At 39.4% G+C, this 25,288-nt stretch overlaps 1 protein-coding gene and 1 long non-coding RNA gene across 6 annotated transcripts; one reads left to right on the top strand and one right to left on the bottom strand.

The window, feature by feature from the left end:
• Window positions 1–223: 223 nt before the first annotated feature.
• mpp3a (MAGUK p55 scaffold protein 3a) lies at window positions 224–23,821 on the top strand. 5 transcript variants are annotated; one of them, XM_044051795.1, is made up of 22 exons: window positions 253–282; window positions 1,446–1,489; window positions 1,617–1,904; window positions 10,337–10,399; window positions 10,531–10,649; window positions 11,425–11,502; window positions 11,865–11,945; window positions 12,137–12,274; window positions 12,393–12,474; window positions 14,450–14,535; window positions 15,457–15,531; window positions 15,667–15,863; window positions 16,544–16,608; window positions 17,440–17,460; window positions 18,225–18,266; window positions 19,992–20,057; window positions 20,771–20,926; window positions 21,892–21,972; window positions 22,066–22,159; window positions 22,378–22,486; window positions 22,586–22,714; window positions 23,488–23,821. In XM_044051795.1, exons 4-22 carry the CDS (start codon window positions 10,363–10,365, stop codon window positions 23,665–23,667), a joined length of 1,836 nt encoding a protein of 611 aa, XP_043907730.1. In that variant the 5' UTR covers window positions 253–282; window positions 1,446–1,489; window positions 1,617–1,904; window positions 10,337–10,362; the 3' UTR covers window positions 23,668–23,821. The 5 variants fall into 5 exon arrangements, with proteins under 5 accessions (XP_043907729.1, XP_043907732.1, XP_043907733.1 ...); XM_044051794.1 differs by lacking the exon at window positions 1,446–1,489 and having other exon boundaries at window positions 224–282; XM_044051797.1 differs by lacking the exons at window positions 1,446–1,489; window positions 19,992–20,057 and having other exon boundaries at window positions 224–282.
• LOC122785831 lies at window positions 11,609–17,035 on the bottom strand. Its single transcript, XR_006362357.1, has 2 exons — window positions 16,761–17,035; window positions 11,609–15,879 (listed from the first exon to the last, which is right to left on the bottom strand). It is a non-coding gene; the product is annotated as an uncharacterized LOC122785831 (long non-coding RNA).
• Window positions 23,822–25,288: the final 1,467 nt, after the last annotated feature.

Raw genomic sequence — 25,288 nt, 5'->3', positions numbered from 1 at the left:
TTACACTTTCCTTTTATTAAATGTGAGGGTAAAGTATTACTCCACATTACAGGAGATGGCATTTCTTTTCAGGCCTTAATATTTCTAATTTCCAAAATGGACATTTTACCTCATGTCCTCCAGTTTTCAACCTTTTTTCTATCGTCATATTTAGTGTTATTCCGCATCTGTCCACTAGTTGGCTCAAAGAGCTGCATGACTTTGGTCACGTGACTTGTTACTTCCTGCACACCTGACTCTCATTTATCTGCCTGATTTCTTCTTCCAAGTTGATCAGCGTTTGTAAGTGTTTTTCTTTATTAAACTATTTACACTTTGTACACAATTACGTTAACTTTCATATGTTTATTTTTTTAATTTGTACTTTTGGGTGCAGCACTTTGGTGGAGTAACGTTGAGCCATTTTTCCATTATAAATCCTTCTTTTTTCGACTACTAGCATACTAGCACGACGCTGAAGTTAGCTTCCGATTCGGCACTTATGTTAAGGGGAAATTAACTTAATATGCAGTGCAACTGTTTGTCCACTGATTGTCTGTTTTTTGTGGCACTTGTCACAATGATGTGAAAACATTGAGTTTGAGTTGAAATAAAAACGATGATTACTAGCATACTGGAAATCTGACATGTTTACAACCTAGCCAGTCATTTTTTTTACATTTCAACTCAAAGTTAAAATCTGTTTATGTCTTCATACACTTGTTCAACATCCAATTAGAAGGTCTCTGAAACTCATAGCTTTATTATCATTATTTTTCCAATTCAAATATGTGCTTTCAATATATGTGTTTATATATGTTTCACTGTTTTTATTTTGAAAACTGGATGCTGATTTCCATGCAAATCAGCTTGGTTCATGCTTATTTTACCATAAAGTCCTCTGTAAGGAGGGCATTTAAATTCAGCATGAGATGGCTTTTCCATGGATAAATGAGTGTCGGATAACTTGACGACCGCATGCAGTACAATTTACATTTATTTTTGTCCACAGACAGTTTGTCACTGTCAGATGTGCAGATGTGAGTGCATTAATAGGGAGTCACTATGATTAATCTGATAACATTCTGTGGGAAGGATGGTTTCTCTAATTGCATCACAGGGGGGAAAAGGGTTTTGAGAGTTGAGAGTGCATTCTCTAAAAGGTTCTTATCTTGTCATAATTTCTATAAATGTCTAAGCGTATGCTGTTTTCTTGGAGAAGCAACTAGAATTTGATTTGGCACTTTGCCCACCGCTCACTTTGCCTGTTGCTTTTTCTGTAGCCAGTGTTCAACATTTCTAGAATCTTGACTGTCTCAATGATCTTAAGTATGTTGTATTTTCTTTTAATCTGATTTCAGTTTTGTCCACATTTACCAAAAATAAGTGTTCAGAGAAAGTTTGAGGTAGATTTCCTTTAAATACAAAGTAATCACATTTCATTAAATTGTGATTTGTCACTGCAGCATCAATGATAGAAGAGCTGCCAGAGCTGATGATGTGGAACAGAGTGAGTTTGTACTGTAGAGACAGTTGTAGCTTCTGCTGCACTTTTTAAAGTGAGAAAATGTGTAGCCTCATCATTTTGTGGTAAAAACACATCTGCTCTTTTATGTGACCTTTTTATCTCATGGCAGCTCCGTCCAGTGTGTTCCCTCCAGAGCTGAGTGAACACACACAAAGACCCAGTTTATGGACCATTTGTGGGGTCAAGTGACAGCACCGACCTCCTGCTCATCCCTTCATTGAGGACACCAGGCTTTGCTGCTCCCGAGAGACTCGAGGATGTTGGCAGATGCCTGTGAATCAGTTTGGCCAAAGACCCATAACAACCTCTGAAGTAGTAATTAATGGGGATGTTTTGAGTAGAGCTCCACCCTCTGTCCAGCTGACCCCACGTCTCTACACTGCCATGGCTGTAACAGGTCAGAATGCAAAGGTCTTATTAACTTGTTATGTTAGTCAGCCTTTTCTGAGTAAAAAAAAAACATGAAGGAAAGTATCTGAGTCACTGCTATCAATTAACAAAAATTGAACACACAACTCATATCTGAATGTTTGATTATAATTAAATGTCATCATTTCCAGTTTAATTTAAAGTAAAATCTGACTTGCATTGATAAAAATATGTGAACTCTGTCACAGAGGATCCACAATTTAAAACAAGTCCAGATAAAACCAAAAATAGTACATTTTCACTGAGATTAGACGTTTCCCTTTTTAGAATGTGAAACTAATTATTAGAGTGAATTATGTCACAGTCATCAGCAATAATATGGTGTTTGTAAAACTCTGTAGAGCTTCATGATTTATCTTCATGTAATAATCTGATTGCACATCAAAAAAAGATCAATTCTGACTGATAAAATGTAAATCTCATGTTCATATTTGGAAAATTTCACAGTTGGAGAAGGTTTTAACATCTACATGATGCTGTATGAGACTTGGGTTATGACCTGCTGTTACTAGAAATATTGATGAACAGAATTTTAACCTTCACACTTGACAGCAGATTGCATAAAAACATAATAAAACTGTGTGAATGGAGAGGAGTGTGAGACTGAGGGTGTGTGTGTGTGTGTTAACCCTTCATTAAGATGCTGTGTGACCACTGTGTGCACAACATGCAGTCAGACAAAGAAGCAGCAGACACTTTGTAGCTGGTTGTTTGCTGCTACAACCTCAGTCTTGCCTGTCTGGAGGAGGGGAGATTTTGTCAGAGGCAGCGTATCTTATCCAATTAACCAGGTCAAAAAAAACACAGACAATAAAGCATCAGATTTTCTGACATCAAAATACCCTGAAAGAATAAATAGTAGCTGTTTGGATTGAATTAAAGTCAGTGGAATATAGATATGTTCACCTCACAAAGTCTGTTTTACAGCTGATGAGAGCTGAGAAACTAAATCAGAACTTCAAATGTCATCTATAAAACAAAAAAATTGGCTTGAAGGTAATACTGTAATGCTCAGTAGGAATAAAGGTAACACCACAATATGTTTCTATAAACAACTCCTTGACTTTACATGTACTATGCATACAATACTATAGCTTTAATGTGTGCTCTGCTGTATAATTTCAGATTATCGTGTTAATATTTTTGTTAGTTTGATAGAAAAATCCTTTAAAATTGCAGTAGCTGTAATTAAACTAGAACACTGTATGTTTCTAAAGGATCTTTAGTTTTCTTAGAAAACACAGGTGCTTAAAACTGAAGATTCAGCATTTCAGGACAAAAACATAAACCCTGTGTGGCATTAATTCTTCATGTGCTGGTGTTGAGAGCATGAGAGATGTAAAGGGAGGAGGAGGATGAGGGAGGTGAGGGGAGGGGCCAAGAGAGGCAGAGTGAGAAAGAAAGGGAGAGGGGAAAGGCGGACACTCAGCAGCAGCAGGTTTGTGAGAGGAGCAGCAGCCAGAGGAAGAGGAAGAAGGAAGGAGGAGGGGGAATCAGAGCGAGAGAAACAGTGTGACTGCAGTCAGGAGGAACACAGACACACAGAGAGAGTGGAGGAGATACAGAGAGAGAAGAGAAGGTAAGATGACATTTCTCTGCACATTTGCTTTGTCTGTCGTCAGCGTGAACACAAGCCATCAGCTGCTCTGCTCTGCTGTGCATGTTTGTCTTTTATTCCTCCATCTGCCAGCTGACGGCATCCTGTAAGAGGGGAGAGCACTGTGGCACTGCAGAGTGATGCAGAGAGATGGTGGAGGGAGGGAGACAGACAGAAAGAGAGAGAGAGACACGGCTGGCTGGCATTATTCTCTACAGAAATGAAGTAAGAATAGAGAGACTGGGGTAAAGAAGAGAAGAAAATAGCCATCTGCTTTGCTGTGCAGCAGTGAGGGGGGGGGTCGAGGTGGATTTTTGAGGGTGGCGTATTACGTTTGAGTGACAGCGTGCAGCAGCATTTCAGCTGTCAACATCAGTGCTTTCCCTCCCTGATGGAGAGAATACAAGTTTGTGTCTGACCACACCCTCTGCTCGCTCCTGTGAGCTCATAAATGTAGATGATGGTGATTTTGTGTTTTTCAGTGTGAAGTTGCAGGTCTTGGAGTGTGTGTGTGTTTGTGTGTGTGTGTGTGTGTCAGTCAGACATGCTGGATGTTGGCCAAACATGCTTAGTGTTGCCTCCCATTACTGTCACAGGAGTGGATTAGCTGTGTGTGTGCCTTTCATTTTGATGGCAGTGAGTCGTAGGGATGCACGATCATATACAGAGCCAGACATCGTCACACTCAGGTGTGTGTGTGTGTGTGTGCGTGTGCGTGCGCGTGCGTGTGCGTGCGTGTGTGTACGTGTACGTACGTGTACCCATGGCACAGGCCATTGTTACACACAGGGCACCTAATGAAGGCACAGTTGTCTGCTTCTGTTGTCCATCTGCTTCAATGTTGTTATTTGAGATGCTGTCGAATCACTCAGGTCATGGTGTACCTAATAATAACGCTGTCATGAAGTGTATGTCCACGTATACAGGCAGTCGTGAGGTCATCTTGTTAAATCCTCATCTCACCCCCCGGCATCAGATCCTGAGATCATGAATGTGTTGTTACCGTGTGTGTGTTTGTTCTCCATCTGTCAAAGTAAAATACTGGACCCTCTGAAAGGCAGCCAGTTTGGGACCGCTTGACCAAGCATTTGCTGTTTTTAGAGTCTTGATGCCAAAGCATTTTTAAAGCATAGTGTATATTATATAATGTAACGATACACTTTCATCAAGAGCTGTTGGTTTGAGAATCCGCCTGTTTCCACTGATCAATGTCTTCTCACAAGCATCACATGAATCACTCCAGATGGCACATTTGTAACACCATGAGTCGTTCATATTCATATTTGGCATATTCTGTTTACGTAAATAATGATGAGCAGCACCACAGTATGATGCACTGCCTCTGAATGGAAGGAGGAACAACTGATGAACGATGAAGAAGAAATGCATGTTTACTGGTTGTGAAAAAGAACTTATCAGACCCTTTACCCGAGAATCCCAACATTGTGCACATGGACGTGTTTCAGTCATTCAGAGTTTTATTCATCTTTATTTAGCATGTGGCACTTTGCCAAGTTTACGGAAGTTCAAATTCGGTCAGCATCTTGTTGGCAGGATCCAAACCTGGCTTTTTGTTTATACTGTAGTACATCCCATCTTGTCTCGTACCAAAACAATGTGTTAATAATTCTTTATAAAAGTAACAAAATGTGGGATTTGTGAGACTTCTAATGTTAAAACAACCGTGTCTTCAGAGCAGGTACAGCTGCCAGCATTTAAAGAGATTTTTTTAAGATATCAGAAACAAAAACGAACCTCGATTAACACCTGGGTGACAGTGAAATATGCTGTTAAGTAGAATTTTGTAGATCTTGTTGTGTTATGGTACTGACCTGAAACCTGAAGCTCCATATTGTCACTATAGGTGACAATATGTTCTTTCTTATAAGACTTTGACTGAGGTGTCATTCGCTCAAATGATCATTATTTGAAGGTCAAAAACCTGCAGTGTTTCACTTTAAAGAAAGTTTTGGCACAATAATAATAGACGTGTCTGGCAAATACAGCAGAGACGCGGAGGATGGTTCCAATCTTTATACAGTATATGTGCATGGTGAGAAATTAAGGCACACTTTTTTTTCACCTAAAATTAGCAGCAATACAATCAACAAGAGCTGAAACCATCATCAACATACATGAGCTGTCATCCCCTATATGTTCATTTGAGCTGATTTTAAACTTAATCTAACACTAATCATGACATAAAATGAATATAGTAACAGATACAGATGTTAATGTCATACTGAATTTGTGAGATTTGCATTTAGACCACTCTTAGTTATGGACAATGGACCGTCCAAGCATTACTCAATTATTATTAATATTAATTACTATTCTAGTTTTCAAACTCTGCACATTCAGTTTTTTTTGTTGCTTCCATCATGATTCACTGTGTATTTGTTAGTGCTCGGTTTGATGTTATCATGACTGGCTCTATAACCAATTCCCCTTTGGAAACAATAATAAAAAAACCTTGATTTCCTGACAATTGCAAAAGTACTCAAGGTTAGGAAACTTTGATTTACAGAACGAAGATTGATTAAGCAATGTTTATGTATTTCAGTGCGTAGGTGTGTCAGGCTTTCTTAACTTGAGGTTTTGCTACTGACCAGAATTTCTTTGACGGTGAAGATAATGTTTTCTGTCATTTTACACAAATACTTTTTATTTGGCTTCAGAACCAATATCATTTTTCGGAGAGAGACCTTTGGGAACTTTGATAAACCTGTATGTGTGGAAGCTGTAGGGAGACACTGGGAGACCTGATGTGACTGTAGTCTGCACTGATCTCTGAGTTTCATGTCACCGCCACAGGGCTGGTGACTGAAAGCACATGAGTACAGAGTCTCATTTTTGGGGGGTTGTTTCTGTGGGAGTATAGTGTCACAAAAGAGAGAGAGAGAGATAAATCTGGAAGAGAGAAAATGTGAACAGAATGAGAGGAGTGAAATGATGTAGGAGGAGCACAGAGACAAGATGTCTGCAGATGCTGGTTCATGTGAGTTCAGCCCCACAAGTTATTTATTTATGGATGCTGGAAATTATGTTCAGTGTTAGTATTTTTATTAACTCAAGGTCATGTTATTAATGCACTAATATGTTATTATTATTAGTATATTGTTCTATGCTTTAGCTGAATCTGTGGAGATGAATGTTTCATGGCTCTGGCTGCTCATTATCTGACGTCTGTGATATTTTTTTCTGTGACATCATTTGACTCCATGTGTCACATGTTCTGTAGCTAAGCTCTAAACCAGATTTCAGCTGAAAATGTCATATTTATTTATTTTTGTGCCTGAAATATTTGAAGTGTAATGCCAGAATCTATTTGTGGTCAGTGATGTTGGTTGTTTTGATGTGAGTCAGTTGGAGGCTGACTGGAGTTCTTACACACAGTCACTCTGTGAGCCAGTGTTAGTAGTAACATGCTCATATTAAATCCATGGTTTAAACAAATTAACAAATGTAAATGAATATATATTTAATTGTGCAGTTATGTTACCTTGCTCTGCACTATTTCAACTGGGCCTGCTTGGTAACCTGATTGGTATTTGATAAATAAATTAATCAACAATTTTTTATTAATGGGTTTTAAAGTTGTTGTTTTTTTAAAAGTTTTATACAGTGCTTAACAAATGTATTAGACCATCTGTCATAAAAAAAAATGTGAAAACGTAAACATTTTAGAAATCTTTCAAAAAACTTGAATTATTAGGCAAATAACAAACTGAATTAATCTTTTATAACCTAATTGTTCAGTAATGCAAATAAATAACTATAATTTGACGTCTTAATCTCTGTCTGTTTATATCTTCTGTTTATTTTGTAAAACAGTACATTTGAAAACTTTGGCAATTTTAGCATTACAAATATAATTTCGGTTAAAGAGCTTTACATTCTGGTGTTTTAACTATTATAGAAATCTAAAAACATATTTTGATAGTTACCAATGGTGTTAATTTAGGACAACTGTGGCTTTGGGTGGTGGTCTAATAAATTTGTTAAACACTGTAGAAAAGTTCTCCAATTTCAGCTAAATGTGAATATTTCCTGGCGTCTTTGCTCCTCTTTGACCGCAACCTGAATATCTTGGTTTTGTGGATTCTTTGAATATGCAAACAAAAACTGAGGGCTAATTTTTTTCCTATATTTGTTTACATTTTTGCATCTGTAAAATAATATTGAATAGGTAAAATTACTGTTTTCAGATGACAACAACTATTCCTTGATTATTTTGATATTGAAGAAAATTCTGAGCCTGCTTTCCTGTGTGGCGTTAATTATAATAATTTTAAAAGTTATTAAAAAAAAAAAAACTCCACTGTTGGAGACTATGTGTGTATGTAGAGAAGAAAGGGAAAAAATTAAATTAAAAATACTTATTTTGCCAGCCCTGTCCATTCACACACTTTACAGAAGGAGCCATCAAATATTTATTTGCTCATTAGTTCTTCTTTTCTAGAAGATGAATCTGTCAGAGGAAATATGAGGAAACTTTGAAAGGGTTTCTTTGTTGAAGATGTTTGTTGGTGACATGAACGTCAGCATCTGAGGAAAATATAGTGATGTGGAGAACAGTCTAGCTGACAGTCATGGGGATAAAAAGCCTGTCTCTTGTTTTGTTGAGAGTTACTTTCCCCCTGACAGTATAGAATGCCTCCTCCTCTCCCTGCTCTTCCTAGAGTTGAGACCTTCTCTTCATCCTTCTTTCTCTCACTGTAATATCATTTCTATTCATTATTCATGAGCTTGTTGCTGTCTCTTTCTCGTGTCTCTGCTCAGGTTAATCATATTCTGATAGTGCTATAAGATGTTTTTTTAGAAATACTTTAGGAATAGAAAATATTTTTTGACTTTTAAAATACAGGATTTACAAACTGAATCAAGATTGTTTTTGTCCGTGAATTCCTGTAATTTCCAGTATTCTCTTTGTCTGGCAGAAATATCATATTTTAATTAAGAACCATAGATGAGGAGGGCCTGATTTGGCTTCTCCCCCGGCATCATGATTTCTGATCAGTGGTTGAAATGTCTGCCTATTTCAGCTTTTTTATTAATTTCTTTCCCAGAAAAGTGCTTGAAGACCATATGAGAGACCAAAAAGTTAATTGGGTACAGAAGTTCTTTTTTTCTTTGGATTTCAATTGGAATGATTTTAATTTTGCTTAAATTGACAGTGTTTGTGACGTAGAAAAAAAGAAGTCATATTTCTATGGTGTCTTTTAAACTGATAAGATGTGAATCCAAATGTTACTGTGGCCTCCTCAACATGCAAAAATGCACATATGATTTGCATAAATATAGTGTTGACTGAAAGTTTAAAACCTCTGTTGATGGCAGAACTGTGTCTGTATTTTAGCCAGTGCTAAATATATCATTATTGGATCTTGCGTCATTTGCAGCACAAAGCAAAAAAAGAACACAACTTCCTGAAAAGTTATGTAATTGGGCCACTGCCCTTTTTCCAAACAATCTAAATATAATTTCTGTCAATGTTTCACCAGGGTAAACAGATAAAACTTGCATCATAAACTACTCAGATAAATCATTTTTTTACAGAATGACTATAAACCAGCCCATATTTACTGTCTTTTTCTGTAAATCCTGACACGACAAACAGAGGTTTCAGAGTCAGGCTGGACTGTGTGTCAGAGGTCAAGTGAAAGCCTAATTCTGTGTTTTGGCATTTTATAATTAGATCGTAGTGTTGCATGATGGAGTTTGTGGTTTTTGTGTTATCGACTTTGGTTTCCAGTGGGAGGAAGTGAGAATATTGAACGGAGGGACAGGGATATTGATCAGTTGGGGCTGTGATAATCCAGTCTGTGCAGCAGTCAAGCTAAAACGCACGACTCAAAGATCTGTCACTATAGTGTTCACTTAATTAGGTACACTTATTAACTTCAATGTGAGCCAGTACAGTTCAGCTCTACCATAAATTGTGCATCAATGATTATGTTAATTGGCTTTGAAAGACTCTCCTAGAAGAATTACTTTAGCAACTCTTTCTAATGTTCATCTTTTCATAAACACAAGAGAAACAAATACAATATACAATATACAATATAACAATATAGTCTAACCATACATAATCTACTTTATAGTACAGTTCCACACTGCAAACTACAAGTGGGTTTTATTTGGTTTTATATATGTATTTCTTATTACCAAATGTTTATTTTTACTCTATATTTGTTTCCTCAGTTGTAATTCTGATTTTAATGTTTATTTTATTTCATTTTAATGTCCTATTTTGTCCTTTTAATCATTTTACCATTATCTTTGCTCTGTGCTATACAAATAAAATGTCTTCCACAAAATAAGCAGATGGAGGAGATTAATAAGACAACAAACAATGTATGTGAGACTCTTGCAGTGCATCCTATAGATTCATTCGTTTTTTTTGCATTTTTTGATTTATAAGGTGCTATAGTTAGTGAATACAGACTTGTCAGTCACCCTTCACCTGCTCTCTCTTACACACAAACCTCAGAAGGAGTCGCTCTGATTAATAGCACCAGCAGTGGCTGTTTATCTTAATAGAACAGCTCTATATTGCAAGCGGACTTACTCATACGTACCCACATGCTTGTAGATAAGGTACCTGTTCTGTGAAATGGAAAATGCAGACTGGATTTATAGCATAGAGTGCGTAAAGGTGTTGATGTATCGTTCTACTTACTGCGTATGGGTCTCTAGATGCCTTTTATATTGGTTTATGGCCACACAAACACACCACGACCTGTGAAGGTTGATGTGAAAGCATGAAAATGTGTTTTTAATTTTCTCTCTTTCCCTCCCAGGTTTCCCTTCTTCACCTCACTGATCCATGAAAGAAGCCATGCCGGTGCTCACAGCAGGAGCAGGTGAGAAGAGTCTGCACGTACACACACACACACACACACACACACACACACACACACACACTCACACACACACTGCTGGAGGTTCCATTAATGAACATGTTTTTTGTTTGTTGTTTCTCTCTTCTCTGTAGGTCTTCATGAAACACTGGCCCTTCTGACCTCACAGCTGCGGCCTGATGCTAACCACAAAGAGGACATGGTGTTCCTCAAAGATGTCTTCAGTGAGAGAAGTCTAGGATACCTCATGAAGGTGAGGGAGTACTCCTCTTCTTCCTGAGTTACCATTCAGGGTTATTTAGATGAAATGTATGGACCATGCAGGCAGTTTCCTTGGAAGAAGAAGTTTAGATGTGATTGTTCTTGAAGAAAGTTGTGAAGCTTGTGAATTGTCTTCCTTGAGTGAGGGATGAGACAAAAATCATGTTTTTCATAAGAGTTCTCGATACGACGTCATTTTGACACTGGTTTAAATAAGTGCCACCACTATTATTAAGGTTTGATTTACTGTCTAGTTTCATGTCTCTGCAGCAGTCTTGTAGAGTCCCTTATGTCCCTGATCACAGGAAACATGGACATACTGTACGTGCTAACGTGTTGCAGTAATTGTTCTAGTCTCTTATGATTTTGGCAAACAGACACTACAGCAGCATAAGGTTTAGAGAATAAAACAGTTCTTTAATCATAGCAAGAACTGTCAGGTGTGTCGGGTCAGTTAGTGTTTCATATCCGCCTTTCCATTTTACATTTTAAACAATTTTTGCAAAAGAAGAAATGTTACGAAGTCAAAGGTACTTTTTTGTCTGATAGCATGAAAGAAAATCTGACCTTGATTGATTTTATTTTTGTTTATTAATGCATCACATCAACATTTGAGTCTATCTTTTTTTCATCCAGATTAAGGATTCAGACACAGATTTAAGATTTGTCTTCATCTATTCGTATAGATTATGCAGAAATTAAGGATTTTGTTTCTTTACTTTTTGTATTTTATGAATTACCTTAACACAGTCTTTTATTTGTCGCAGATCCATGAGAAGCTGCGACAGTATGAAAGACAAAGTCCAGCACCTGTCCTTCACAGTGCCTCCTCTCTGGCAGAGGATGTGAGTCAATCACACACACATTCCTCCATCCGTCCCAATGCACACACCCCCAATTATCTCTCCACTCCCGGCAGTCAGTCACAATGAGTTAACTCTGACAGAGAAGAAGCGTGGGTATGAAAAGTGAATTTTAATGTCCTCAAAGTGCTGAATCATCCTGATGCTCATTTTATGAAACTCCATATCCTGCTGCTCCCACCAGTTATCAGTGGGGAAACTGCTGACCAGAGCTGCTTCCTACTTATCTTTGCCTGCGTGCATGTTTGCATCTGGATACATTTATTCTAGCATGAATTACTGGTATACATATGCAGGGGTTCACGTCAGATAAGGACTTATCGTGTTTGTTTGTGTGTTGTCAGGTTACAGAGGAGCTGCAGAGTGGACCAATGAGCTCTGACGAGAAGGAGCTGCTGCATCTGCTGACATCACCACATCTTAAGGTAAAAGCTACAAAACACTTAGTTGAAAGTTGTCAAGTTAAAATTGTTGTGGAGATTGGGACACCAGTGATGAGTTAAGTCCGTCAATTTCCGTGGTTGTGAACTGTTTGTTCATCGTTCAATTGATGATTCGAACGTGAAATGAATATCAGGATTGTTCTCATCAGCACGTTGCTTCCCTGTCCCATCAGGCAGTTCTATCGGTGCACGACACTGTGGCTCAGAAGAATTTTGACCCTGTGCTGCCTCCACTGCCAGACGACTTTGAGGACGAGATCGAGGAGGAGTCTGTGAAGATTGTGAGGCTGGTGAAGAACAAGGAGCCTCTGGTGAGTTGTTACAGTAACAACACAAGTGGAAGTATGAACATAAAAGTCTACAGGAGAAGAGGGAGGGACATTTTACATTTTTTCAGTTTATGATTCTATGAATGTGTCTGAACTCCAGGGAGCCACCATCAGGCGAGATGAAGCCACAGGGGCGGTAATCGTTGCTCGGATCATGAGAGGAGGTGCAGCTGATCGAAGTGGTACATTTTATTTTTTACCTTTTTTACCTCTGTCTGTCCTAGTACTTTCTACACAAGTTTTGTCATGTCTTTACTCAACAGTTACCAGCATCAATTGCGAGAAAACGAGAACGCACTTTTCCATTTACTAAACTTTTTCAAATTACTTTTCATTAACTATTCAGAAACATTGACATGAGAGCTCACCTTTTATTATGCTGTACAGTGTTATTCTGCTGAATTAACCATTTTCTTTCAAGTGCATGAGAAGATTGATGCTGAAAAGAGTGCTTTCCCTTTCATTTTTGAGGAATGAGTCACTCATTGAAAAATGTCCTAAATAAGCGACAAATCAACACATGTACATTTTTTTAGTTTTTTCCTCTTTCTTCAGTCGGAATCAGTCTTGTGAAAACTTCACCATGTGTAATTAGTGTTAACTGTTGACTCCAAACAACATGACGTTATCACCTCATTCCAGCAGTGGGACACTTTGGCTTTTGTTGTGCTACTTCACATGTGTTTTGGTCTTGCAGAGATATAGAGTATTTTTGGATCCTCGTATCGTCACAGCAGCTACTGACACACAACTGGTTCAGACTCTTGGCTTCAGCTGTGTGACTTTTACTTTTGCTGTGTTTAAACTGCTAACTGCCGTTTTGTATGGCTTGTGTTTCATGGGTTATGACAGTTTGGGTTCACAACATTCACCCAGGGATCACAGATGCTGTGATATGCACCCTGTGATGATGGGTCACAGATTTCCCTTTGTATAGGTTGTGGGATTTCACCTTTGTTGAACAGTTTGAAAATGATTGGCAATGTTAAAGGAAGATTAATATCCAATCAATCCAATTTTTATTTATAAAGCACATTTCAAAACCACAAGTTGGACCAAAGTGCAGTAAAACCAACAATTAGAGGACTAAAAAAAATGTATGTAACAATATATAAGTTACACATAAAGACATGTTCAGAATAAAACCAAGCTCATTCACACACATACAACAGAACTCACTCTGTGTTAAAAGCCAAAGAAAATAAATGCTCTTTCCACAATTTAGCAGCTGGAACAGAGAAACCTTGGTCTCCTCTAAGCTGCAGCTTTGTTTTTGGGACAACTAAGAGGACCGTGAGGATACATAAGGCTGGAGCAGATCACAAAGACAGGGAGGAGCAAGATTATGAAGGCATTTACAGGCAAATAAAATAATTTTAAAATCAATCCTGTCGTGCACAGGGAGCCAGTGCTGGGACAACAAAATAGGTGTGATAGAACCGTTAGATCTGGAAGAATGTTCATGGATATGATGGACAATAGTCATCATGTAAACTGAACCACCATGATGCCCTGAGAGGCTGATGACTTGTGCAGCAGACTGATGGTATTTGTTGTTCTGCAGCCAGTGAAAATGAGGGAAACTTCTTCACGATAAATGTGTAGATATGAATGAGGTAACAAATCAAAACCTGATACTCTAAAGTGAGATCAGAGAGGAGTATTGTGGCTGCTGCTGCTAACCTAAACTTCTACACACTGTAAACTCTGTTCATGTGTAATAACGTGTTTGTGTATTATGTGTGCTGGGAAAGTCAAAAACAATCAGTGTCAGTTTCCATTAATCATTCATTATCTCCCTCAGTTTCTTTTGCTGTGTCAAGTGATGGAAAAGTTAGTGTGGAGACGAGGTTTGTACAGAGCTGAGCCTCTTGTATCAATGCATACATTATGTTGTGTCTGATATGTGCTTCTCCGTCCTCCTGAGGGAGAACACTATTGATCTTGCTCCTCTCAGGCTTTAGTTTCATTGTTGTGGCTGCAGCACAAAAGGGATCACAGCTGAGGACGGAGGCAGCAGCGTGCATCAGTGGATCTGACAAGAGTAGTCATGTTAAGATAGAACTGATGAGCCGTGGAAGATCTGCAAAGCTCATCGTGATTGTCACTGATGTTTCTGTCTGCTCAGTCTGTCATCATACTGTTACATCCTCACAGGTCTGGTTCATGTTGGAGATGAACTCAGGGAGGTCAACGGAGTTTCTGTGATCCACAAAAGACCTGACGAGATCAGTCAGCTACTGGTAAGACCAGATGTTTGTTACAGAATTATGTGCATATTTATTTACATTTATGTACTGTTCATTAAACTGAGGCAAAATACTGTAAGATGTACTTGAGGGGAGCTTGGATGGCAGAGATCTAAATTCTAATATGATTTAATGTTGGGGAAAGAAAAACAAGTATAGCTCTATTTTACTAAAATTCAACATGTGATGGGGTTATGCACTGTTTTCAACCTCTGAAGAGGAATGTGCCAAAAAAGAAAACCACAGCTGAAATAGTACAGTTTGTCTGTTTTTAGGACAATATGAAATATATTTACTGTTCAGCATTTTGAAGAATAATTGTATTTGAACTAGGCTAGAAGACAGTTGTTGATATATATGAGCAGTGTTATTTGTATATTCTATTATTTTATATATTTAAGCTTTAATTTTACAGTGTTGTGCCATGCTACATGTAAAATAACTTGATTCACTTAAAGGAATCTGCCGTAATCTCTATTGATCCTTAGTCCTTTTATTCTGTATTGTTTTCTTTTTACTGTGTTTGTTCTGCACCAAAAAACCTTGTCTGATTCAATAAGCTCATTTCCAAAAATGCGTCATATCGGCACTTATAATCTGGTTTCCACTGGTTTCACAAAGATGTGACAAATATATAAATGTTGTATTTGTGCATTCCACATGATCTCTTGCATCTACTGTGGTGTTTTAATACTGAAATGTTCAGCATTAAACAGCGCAGCCTGTAACACGACTCAAGGCACTTTCAGGAAATGTAATTTTCTTAAAGGATGATGATAGGGGTAAATCCTTTCTTAAGTATCCTATTAGCCACCATGGTGTGCCTTTAAGCCAAAGATATCTGGTCTTTTATTAGTGTTTTTAATTAAGGCTGCAGTCACAATCCTCCCTCCCCTTTGTCTATTTGTGATATAGTCCCAGTCCCAGGGCTCCATCACTCTAAAGATAATCCCTGCCATTAAAGAAGAGGACCGACTGAGGGAGAGCAAGGTGGGAAACAGCAGTGCCGGTCATGTTTTTTCTGCTTTTTTTGAGAGTCATTCCAGAGTCTTACAATAATAACATATACCCATGGTTCTCTCTGTTTTATTTAAATCCTTCCAAACTCTCTACATTTACCTCCAGGTGTATGTGAGAGCCTTATTTGACTACATCCCATTAGAGGACAAGGCCACACCCTGCCAAGAGGCGGGACTTTCCTTCAAGCGAGGAGACATCCTGCAGGTGGTGACTCAGGATGACCAGACGTGGTGGCAGGCCAAACGTGTGGGGGACAGCAACCTGCGGGCCGGACTCGTTCCCTCTAAACAGTTCCAGGAGAGGTGACGTTTGTGCTCTCTGTGATGTAAACATACAAGGCTGAACTATTCACCCATGTGATATTCATTTTATCCGGCAATATGTAATCTTTTAAATCCACATTCATGTGTTCCACATTGAGGGGTCAACTATGATTAGACGGAGCATCAAAGCAATGTGGACAAAAAAAATAACTAATCCCAGCCTTGAATAGGCACATGCTGATACCAAGTGTCATAATCGGTTAGTAAGATGATCACAGCAGACTGGGAGATCCGTGCCAAACACCACAGCGTCTGCTGGATTAATATCCACAGCTGGAACACGGAGACAATCGCAGGTCAGAGGAGTGACTGAGCTCTGTGTCACATAAATGCTGCATTTTGTAGGTTAAATTAATGTTGACAGTGAATAACACAGATCTGTGTCAACCTGCTACTCTGAGCTCTGGGTGAAAAAATCAAAATCAATATCTATCTCAAATATTAACTGTATTGAGCGCCTGTAGAGCAGACACAGCTATAAAAACAAAGTTAACGTAGAACAACAAAAAACACATTGTAATCCACAATATGTTCCTGTGTTTTTCACATGTAAATCTTTTCTTCCACCTGTCTCACTTTACCTTTGCTCACACTGTAATTCTGTCCTGATGCTTCTCTTCCTGCCTTCGGCCTCTTTGTTCTGCTGCACACGCCTCCAGGCGACTGGCCTACAGGATGAAAATGGGCACACTTCCGAATCCCAAATCCCCTAAAAAGCCTGTTTGTAAGTTTCTGCCTCCAGGATTCCTATGCATCATATAATAATAATTACAGTTTCCCAACTCCATTATCGCTCACTGTCACTTCTCTACTAATGTCACAGTCATCACAGGACAATAATAGCTCCACTGCAGCAGAGTTTTGTCATTTACTGACCTGTTTTTGATGGTAATTCTCTTGATTAGTATTCATGGTTTGTCCTCTTCATGCTGCTGTGTGGACATGAGACAGAGTGAGATGGAGGAGCACAAAAATGGAGGGAGGAATCACAAATATGAGTTAATCTCTTTCATGTTTGGTCCATCTGGCCAGTGAGCGAGTTTAGCTTAAGCAGATCACATGGAGTTGCAACAGGCACACGCCGAGACAAAAACAGCCTCAACAATGCACTTCTCACTTTCTCACTGGATACTAGACAGCGGTGGCGTTTAACAAACAGGTGAGGGGCTGATGTAAGCGGTGGCTCTTCATGGCGTATAAGCTGCAGACGATCCGATTAGGCCTGAGCCACAGGGAGACAACAAGAGCTTAGCAATATGGCAGCTACACTATCTCTGCTCTGCCACGCAGCGGCAATAACATGCCTGTGAGGGCTGTTCTGTCTCAGCTCCCTCCATTTTCCTCTCTGATTAATTCCCTTAAATGTGCCTTTAAATGTAGGTCCCCCCTGTATCAACAGCGATGTCATTGTGAAACTGCAGGACACACAATATTCATACACATATTCATATTCTGTAATTTGTCATCACTCCAAATGTTTGCATTTAAAACAGAAGCTCTGGTCATTAATCTACTCTGTTGTACACTTTGTTCTCCCCTGATTGCACACACTCAGACGACCAAGGATGTGATAAAGGTGGGTACATGTGTAGCCACAAACATGATTCATCCAGAATACAAAAGGAAAACATTCACAGTGTGTGTGTGTGTGTGCGTGCGCGTGTGTGTTTCTTCTGCTTCCAGCTTAATTCCTCTCCTCCTGCTGTTAGTGTACCAGACTAGAATATATAATGGTTGTGTGGATGTGTTTGTGTTTTTACCTGATGTTCAGACACATCATCTTCCCTGGAGACTCTAGATCAACCAAGCAGAGGTCGTTAAAGATAAAACTCTTTTTTTTTGTTCTGTGTCATCCTCAGTCACTGTTATCTTTTCACTTTGCTGCTTTTTTCCCCCAAACATAAGATATATGTTTATATTGTATAAGATTATTGTTTTTCTAGCCACTGTGTGTAAACTCTGAAATCATCACATAACATCCATGTTCATCTTGTTGTGGTCATTTGGATCTGTAGGTTTGTGAATGTGAGGCACTTTCTGTCTCAGCTGTGCAGCATTGGGGAGGCAAGAGGCTTGTTTACATGTGTATGGGTCGCAGAGACTTGGCTCACAGCTGGGTGCTTCCCAGATGGAGCTCCTCCTCTGCTCTCTCCTCTCCTCTCTTCTCTACAACCTTCCTTCATTATCTTTTGGCTGCTCCCTGCCGTCTGCCTGCCTGCTGCCTGTCAGCCCCGCCTGCCCTCTCCAGCACCTGCAGTCTTTCTGCCCCGCTCTCTAAAGACACTTCCAGGTCTCTGACCCTGTGCTTACCCCCTTTTTTCCCTGCTTGCCTCCCTACAGAGGACTGTGACTGTGAGGGCTATTTCAATGGACAGTACATAGGTGAGAGCGTGAACATCTTTCTCCACCTCCTTCTCCCTATCTGCTCTTTGCCTGTTGCAGCCTGGCTGTGCGCTGGTTTCCTGGAAGCTTTGGGCTGGCGGTCAGACTGCTTGCAGTGTTGACCCATTTGGGGCTGGGGTTGAGGGATAGGGTGAACGTTTCAAAGGGTTAACAGTAGAAATGATTCTGGGGAAGGGACGACATGTATATGTAGGAAAAAGACTTAATGTTTGTAGAAAACACTGAACGGCTTTAAATCTGACATTTTCTGAACTTTTAGGCAGCATAGAGTTAACGTGTCGGATACTACAGTTCAAAAGCAAAACAAGCTTAGACAGTGTTACATACAATAATAATAGTGATGATTTGGTTTCTTTGGAATTTGTGCATTTTCAATCTGTTACTTCTAAACAGAGCAAGGTGTTATTGAAACAGCTGAACATGCAAAAATTGGTATTTAATTAATCCCAAAATGTGAACATGTTAATATTTGTGTTTTCCAAATTCAATTTCCAGGAAGAATGACAGTATTTCCATAATGAGTGGTAAAGTGGAGTTGTTTTTAAATTAACAAACCCATAGTGCAAAAAACATTACAAATTAAACTCTATCCTGCTACAGAAAAGGTAAATGTAGGTGAAGAATTAAAGATAAGATAAAGTACTTCCTCGCCTTCCCTGACTGACACATTATTATATAGGGTTAGGGTTATATATGATCACTACAACTGTAGCATCGGTATGTGAGCAGAAATAATGAGCTGCTCTCTGTTAACAGAGGTTTAATATGAGAGGGGAAACGGTTCAGTGACATTAAAAAACAAACTTTTATCTTTGATTTGTGGGGAGATTATAAATGGAACAATATGAGACTTGTACAGGAGAAATTGTGATGGAGACCACACATTTATGTAAGACACCAGATGTCAAAACGTCAGAATCACTAGATTAATATTGATTTTTTCATTGTCTTGTCATTTTTTTCTTTTATTTTCTGTTGTGAAAAATCTTCATCTCAAAAGTGAAGCTGTCAAATACTAGAATAATCTAAAGTATGAATAGAACATGGAAGTACTATAAAAGTGATTATAATTACTTCCCTCTGCCGAAAATAACAGTTAAATGTTCATGTTCTTTTGTATTTAGAGCCAGATATTTAATGTTACAGTAACAGGTCTTGCTAAATTGTAATTGGGGAGGAAGGAAACACGTGTCCCCTCATCCTCAACCCCTCATCAGCCTCTTAAAGTCCTACCCTCCCTCAACCCTCTCTAGCCTGACCTGACCTCCATTTGCCCCAACACCCCCAATCGTGCAAGCTGCTGGAATGATGATGAGAATGAGAATAAGGAGTGATCTAAACACAGCTGAATGCCTAACAGCACCTCCTCGCTGTAACTCAAAATACCTCTTTTTTTAATAAATATTTTTGCTTGGAGCTGTTAAACCCTCCCCTCACTTTCCCTCCACACAGCAGTGTTTGGATCCTCCTCAACCTGCTGCACTGCATCTAACTGCCCCTGCTGCTGCTGTGGCCAGTGCACTGCTTCCCCCTTTTCCCAAACACACCCTCCTGCTCCTCCTTGTGCTCCCACACCCCACCCCCCCTCCATGAGGGCCCTGCTGCGTTGGACGCATTGCACACTCAACCAGGCACGTTTGCTGCTCGTTCACCCTGTGTGGAGGCGTGAGGCTGGGTTGTGTGATGCTCTAACGCCAGTTATAGTCTCTCCTAAGTGTAAAGCAGTGGCGCCCTCCTGTGGCCAGGTGTTTTCCTGGGAATTTTATTCAGGTACAGTGCCCCGGCTCATTCCTGCAGGTACACACCACTGACAGGGAGGGGGAGGGGTATACAGACAGACCTGGTCATGGGAGACCCTCACTTCCAGTTTCCTCTCTGCCATTGGTGCAGCGTTTCCCAGGGCCAGGCTGTCCTGTTTGTCCTGCCTCAGCACTGTAGCCTCGTTCACAGCAGCATGCCTTGCTGGGAAAATGATGTCCATCTTGGAGTTGCACTGAAATGTGTATTTTGATCTGCTGAAAGAATGATCTCTTTAAAAATGAATAGAAAGTATGTTTGAAGGGTTTTTAAATGTCAGCTGCATGTGAGTTCTTCATGCTGAAGCATGTTTAATAATTGGCTCAAAGTTCACGCATGTGAACCAACTTTTTAGTTTGGTGCATGTTAAACAATTGGCTCAAAGTCTAGCCGATGTCTAACCTAACTGTTTACACTTGAAATAAGAGTGAGCTGTTTTCTTTCATGTGTTTACAAAGATTTTTAATGCACGATTATCGATGGGCCGTCTCAACTTTTTTAAGAGTTTGCTGACTGCATTGAAAATGCATTAGAAATTGACCACACTTGCATCATGAAAGTGAAGTAGTGTACTCATGTGTTGCATAATCTTTTGTGAATGATTTTATGGCTTACTGTATGACATCTAACCCATCACCTTTTATTTTCCATTTCTTTTTTCTCTCTGACCTTTGGCCCTGTTGTAGCCGGTTTACGGAGAAGTTTCCGGCTGAGTCGTAAAGACCGACAAGGATCATCAGGAGAAGGCTCTGATCCTGGAGACTCTGAGTTTCTGACTTACGAGGAGGTGACCCGATACCAGCAAAGGTCCAATGAGAGGCCTCGTCTGGTGGTTCTGATTGGTAAGACCGAGCCACTGAAAGGCATAAATATTCTTCTGTTGTGATGGTGACATCTAGTGGATTAAAGCTTCTATTACAACATATTGAAGACGCACTACTACTGCAAGGGGACATATTATACCCTATTTCTCCAAGTTAAAATAGTTCCCTGGTGTCCTAATGAACATGTCTGTGACATGCCTAAGGATGAAGCACCATAGCAGTTCAATAACCGTGCCAAAACCGCCCCTTTCAGAACGCTCGGTTTTGTGCATGGTCCCTTTACATGCAAATGAGACACAGGCAAACACACCCACTTCTTCCAGGGAGTCTGTGCTCCGGTCATGGAAGACGTACTGAACAAATATTTTTAATTAGTACGTGTAAGAATGGTCAGTTATGAGCTCTTCGACCTTTTCTTAAAATGTGTGTGTGTGTACGTCGGTGAAATACGTTCACTGACTAAATATGGCGACCGCTGGCTGCAGTCTGATGCGAAGTGGTGCGAACACATGTATGCTGACTTTATCCGGCACATTAGCTTCATATATAAAATCCTCTGAGGCTGGAAGTTTGTGTAAAACACTGTGCTCCACTGTGCAGCCACAAACAGCACACTTGTCCCTCCCCATTGACATAATACCGCTCTTCCTCCCTCGCCTGCACTTTCGCATTTTATAGGGACAAGGTGGAGCTCTGGAAGTAAACTTACTGGTGGGGTGGCAACATTCGCAGTGAAATGCGCATTGTGTCGCCACAATCGCAGGGAATTCAACATCGCATGTTTTATCACCTATACTTACACTAAGGGGGACCATGAAGAAATGACTGAGTATTCTTTTTCCACACTTTGGCGACTGGTAGAGCCTCCAGAGTATTAAATTAATTAAAAAGTTGATTTTGCATAATATGTCCCCTTTAACATGATTAGTATTTGCACGAATAAGGAATTTTCTCAACTTAAAATACACAATCTACTGTTAAAGGTTCTCTTGGAGCACGAATCAATGAACTCAAACAGCGAGTTATTGCTGACAATCCACATCGTTATGCAGTTGCTGTACCACGTGAGTAGCTCTTGTCACCATTTATTTACACGTAGTTCACCTATGAAGTAATTTAAATTGTGATTACATGATTACACTCCTGCGTTCCCACAGACACCACCAGGCCCAAGAAACCTCAAGAGAAGGAAGGAGTGGAGTACCATTTTGTCACAAAACAGCAGTTTGATACAGACGTTCTGAACAACAAGTATGTTCACATTACATTCACCTAATGTAAATGGTTTGTTTTTGGGTTTAGTCCTGGCAAATGTTTCCTTAAATGTTTGTGCTGACCTTAATATAAAAAGAAAACTTGATGTGGATCCAAGTGATCGATTACCTACATGTGCCTTATTTTGGAGAAATTGAACACCTTGTTCTATTTGTTAAAACCTTTTTTCTAAATGTATTTTTATTGCTTCTCAGGTTTATAGAGCATGGAGAATACAAGGAGAACCAGTATGGCACCAGTATAGAGGCCATACGTTCTGTTCAGGCCAAAAATAAGATGTGTATCGTGGATGTGCAGCCGGAGGTAAGAGCCACGGTGCAACCACTGAGGCCGTTTTACATGTTATACATATGTTAGTGTGTGATTGTAATATGTGATTAAACTTCTTCATCGTCACTCCAGGCACTGAAGAGGCTGCGGACAGCAGAGTTCAAGCCTTACGTGATATTCGTTAAACCTCGTGTTCCTGAGAGCAGACGCCGCCGCAGCACTGCTACCTCACCAGGAGGGGGAGACCATGGTCGGATTACAGTGAGTCCTGTTTTCTGTGAAGGCTGTGTCACAATGCAAAACTCTGAATGTGACTTAGAATTCATCTTTTGTTGCTTTAATAACCTGTGGTGCACCTTACATTATTGCACATTCATAAAAGTAGCAGTTAAATGAAGTTAAATCACAACATAATGACGAGGAATTCGGTTTGAGTTGGCAGATTGTTAGGTACACCTAACTAATCATCTAATTATGATTTTGAGCTTTTCTTTTTAGATCTTTGCTACTTTTAATTTATTTATTAATCTGCAACAAATTGGATGGACGAAGTAGCAGACTGGTCTGCATTACACAACGTATTACATATTATATAAAGAGCAGATCAGTAACAGGACTGCATCAGTTGTACATAATGTGTTAAAACTGGCACACTTTAGGTGTGATTTGTCACAGTTGCCTCAGTAACTGCGCAATATACAAGCTGTGATTTACAACTTGAATGAACCAGCTGTCGTTAAGCTAAACAGTCTTTCACACAGACGAGGTCTGGACCCACAGAAGATTGTCTTTGCTCGCCAAATTAATTTGCACAATATTTTTGAGCCTTTTTACTAAAGATTTAATTAATCTATCTAACAAATAGCTGGGTTAATCTATTCAAAATAATTGAAGGTGTTACAGAAATGGCAGTAAAAGATTTTTTTGTGTTGTAATTTGGTTTGTTAGCTTTATAAAGTAGCTCTTCATTAAAGTTTTAGAAAACCCTCTCTAAAGCACAGCTCATATAAGTGTCTTTTATGTTTTGGGAACAGGATGAGGACTTACAGGAGATGCGTCAGTCTGCTGTTCAGATTGATCAGCAGTACGGACACCTGGTGGACCGGGTCCTGATCAAAGAGGACTCTGCCAGTGCCTGTGCAGAACTTCGAGGTATTTTGGAAAGGCTGGAGCGAGAGTCCTTCTGGGTGCCCGTCAACTGGGTTCGAACCTAAACTTAAACCTTCCTCTCAGAATCTTCCAGAGGAACTTTACAGCCCAAATCAATCCTGCAACCAAAGGGGAGAGGATGATGTAAGAGGAAGACATTCGCTGGGGTTTTGTGGACGGCTCTTCTTGTTCCGTTTTTCTGTCTCATGTAATTTTTATTTGGGGATTTGCTTTGAATTTACTAGACTTTAAAGACAGGAAACACTTTTATTCCTCACAGCTGCATTACTCATGAGTGTCAGGTTTAGAATCCTCTCAGAGGATTAAGTCAGTCACTCAGCTTTATTGTGACTCCTGTTGGAGTACATTTTGTAGCATGTTCTCTGGGTTTATTTAACCATGAAGCCAGTCGCAGATACTTGTTACTCATGTTACAGTGTAAGAATTTTAGGGAATGCTGTTCAACACTAATGTTCTTTTTTAAGTTACACCATTCATTTCAACGCATTGACTAAAGGGAAAAGAAATTACAGATATATAAATGGAATGTGAGCATTTTATTTTCTACACCGCTTTTTTCAAAGGAAACGCATGACAACTGTTTATTTAATCTCCGACTGTAAATATTGTAAATGTTACTCCTCGTGTGCCAACGAAAGATGTCGTAGCACTAAAATGCAACCTGTTTACCTTCAGTCCTGTGTGTAAAACATGGATGTCACGGTGTATGTACACATACACACACACATAATGCAACTTTTACATACACAAGAATGGTTTTGTACAGCTTCCTTGCACATTTTGTAGACAGACCTAGTTGGTTTCTAAATGTATTTTGTTTGAGGGATTTGTTTTGTCGAGGATCTGCAAACAAGTGGTTACATTTCTCGAGGGAGAAATGTGTCCTGGCTCATTGATAACTTTTCTTTTGTTCAGTTTCACTCACTGAGCAAATGAGGCTAGTTTCTGATTTCATAAAGGATTTATTACAAAAATACTTCTTTGGATGTAATGCAAATAGTTTCTTGAATTATTGTTAAAACATATTCCTCTTTAGTCAGGAATTAACAGGAATTATTTACTGCAATGACAACTTTTGAATTTGACTAGTTCATCACTTGTAATAACAGTCCAGTGTGTAAATGAAGTGTAACTTTAGGTGTTGGTCCTCATGTTTACACAGACATAATGGATAAATCAAATGTGGCTCTTCGGATGTGGGGCCAAAGGTCAGGGGTGTCCAAACTTTTTACCATTCAATTTTATTTGTGTAGCGCCAAATCACAACATACATTATCTCAAGGCACTGGGCATAGAAAACCAACAATTCACACAATGAGCAAACACTAGGCATCAGTGGAGAGAAAGAAAATCTCCCTTTTAAAAGGAAGAAATCTCTGACAAAACCAGACTCAAATGTACAGCCGTCTGCCTCGACTGATTGGGGTGAAAGGAAAGGGAGATGATGTAGAGACCAGGGGCACAACAATTGTATCAAGTCTATAAAGGGATGACATATTTATATAAGGAGCAGAGGAGATTGTTGATTTAATTATTCTGATATCAACGTTAATTATAGCATAATGCTAGCCTCCAAACTGCAACCTGAAGAGGGAGGAAGGAAAGACACAAACTAGGGAGGTAAATGACATAATAAAGTCATATTCATACCCTGAGTGTACCCCA

Source organism: Solea senegalensis, linkage group LG19 (assembly GCF_019176455.1).
Source record: "Solea senegalensis isolate Sse05_10M linkage group LG19, IFAPA_SoseM_1, whole genome shotgun sequence".
Lineage (NCBI taxonomy): Eukaryota > Metazoa > Chordata > Actinopteri > Pleuronectiformes > Soleidae > Solea > Solea senegalensis.
This window is presented reverse-complemented; position numbering and strand designations above follow the sequence as displayed.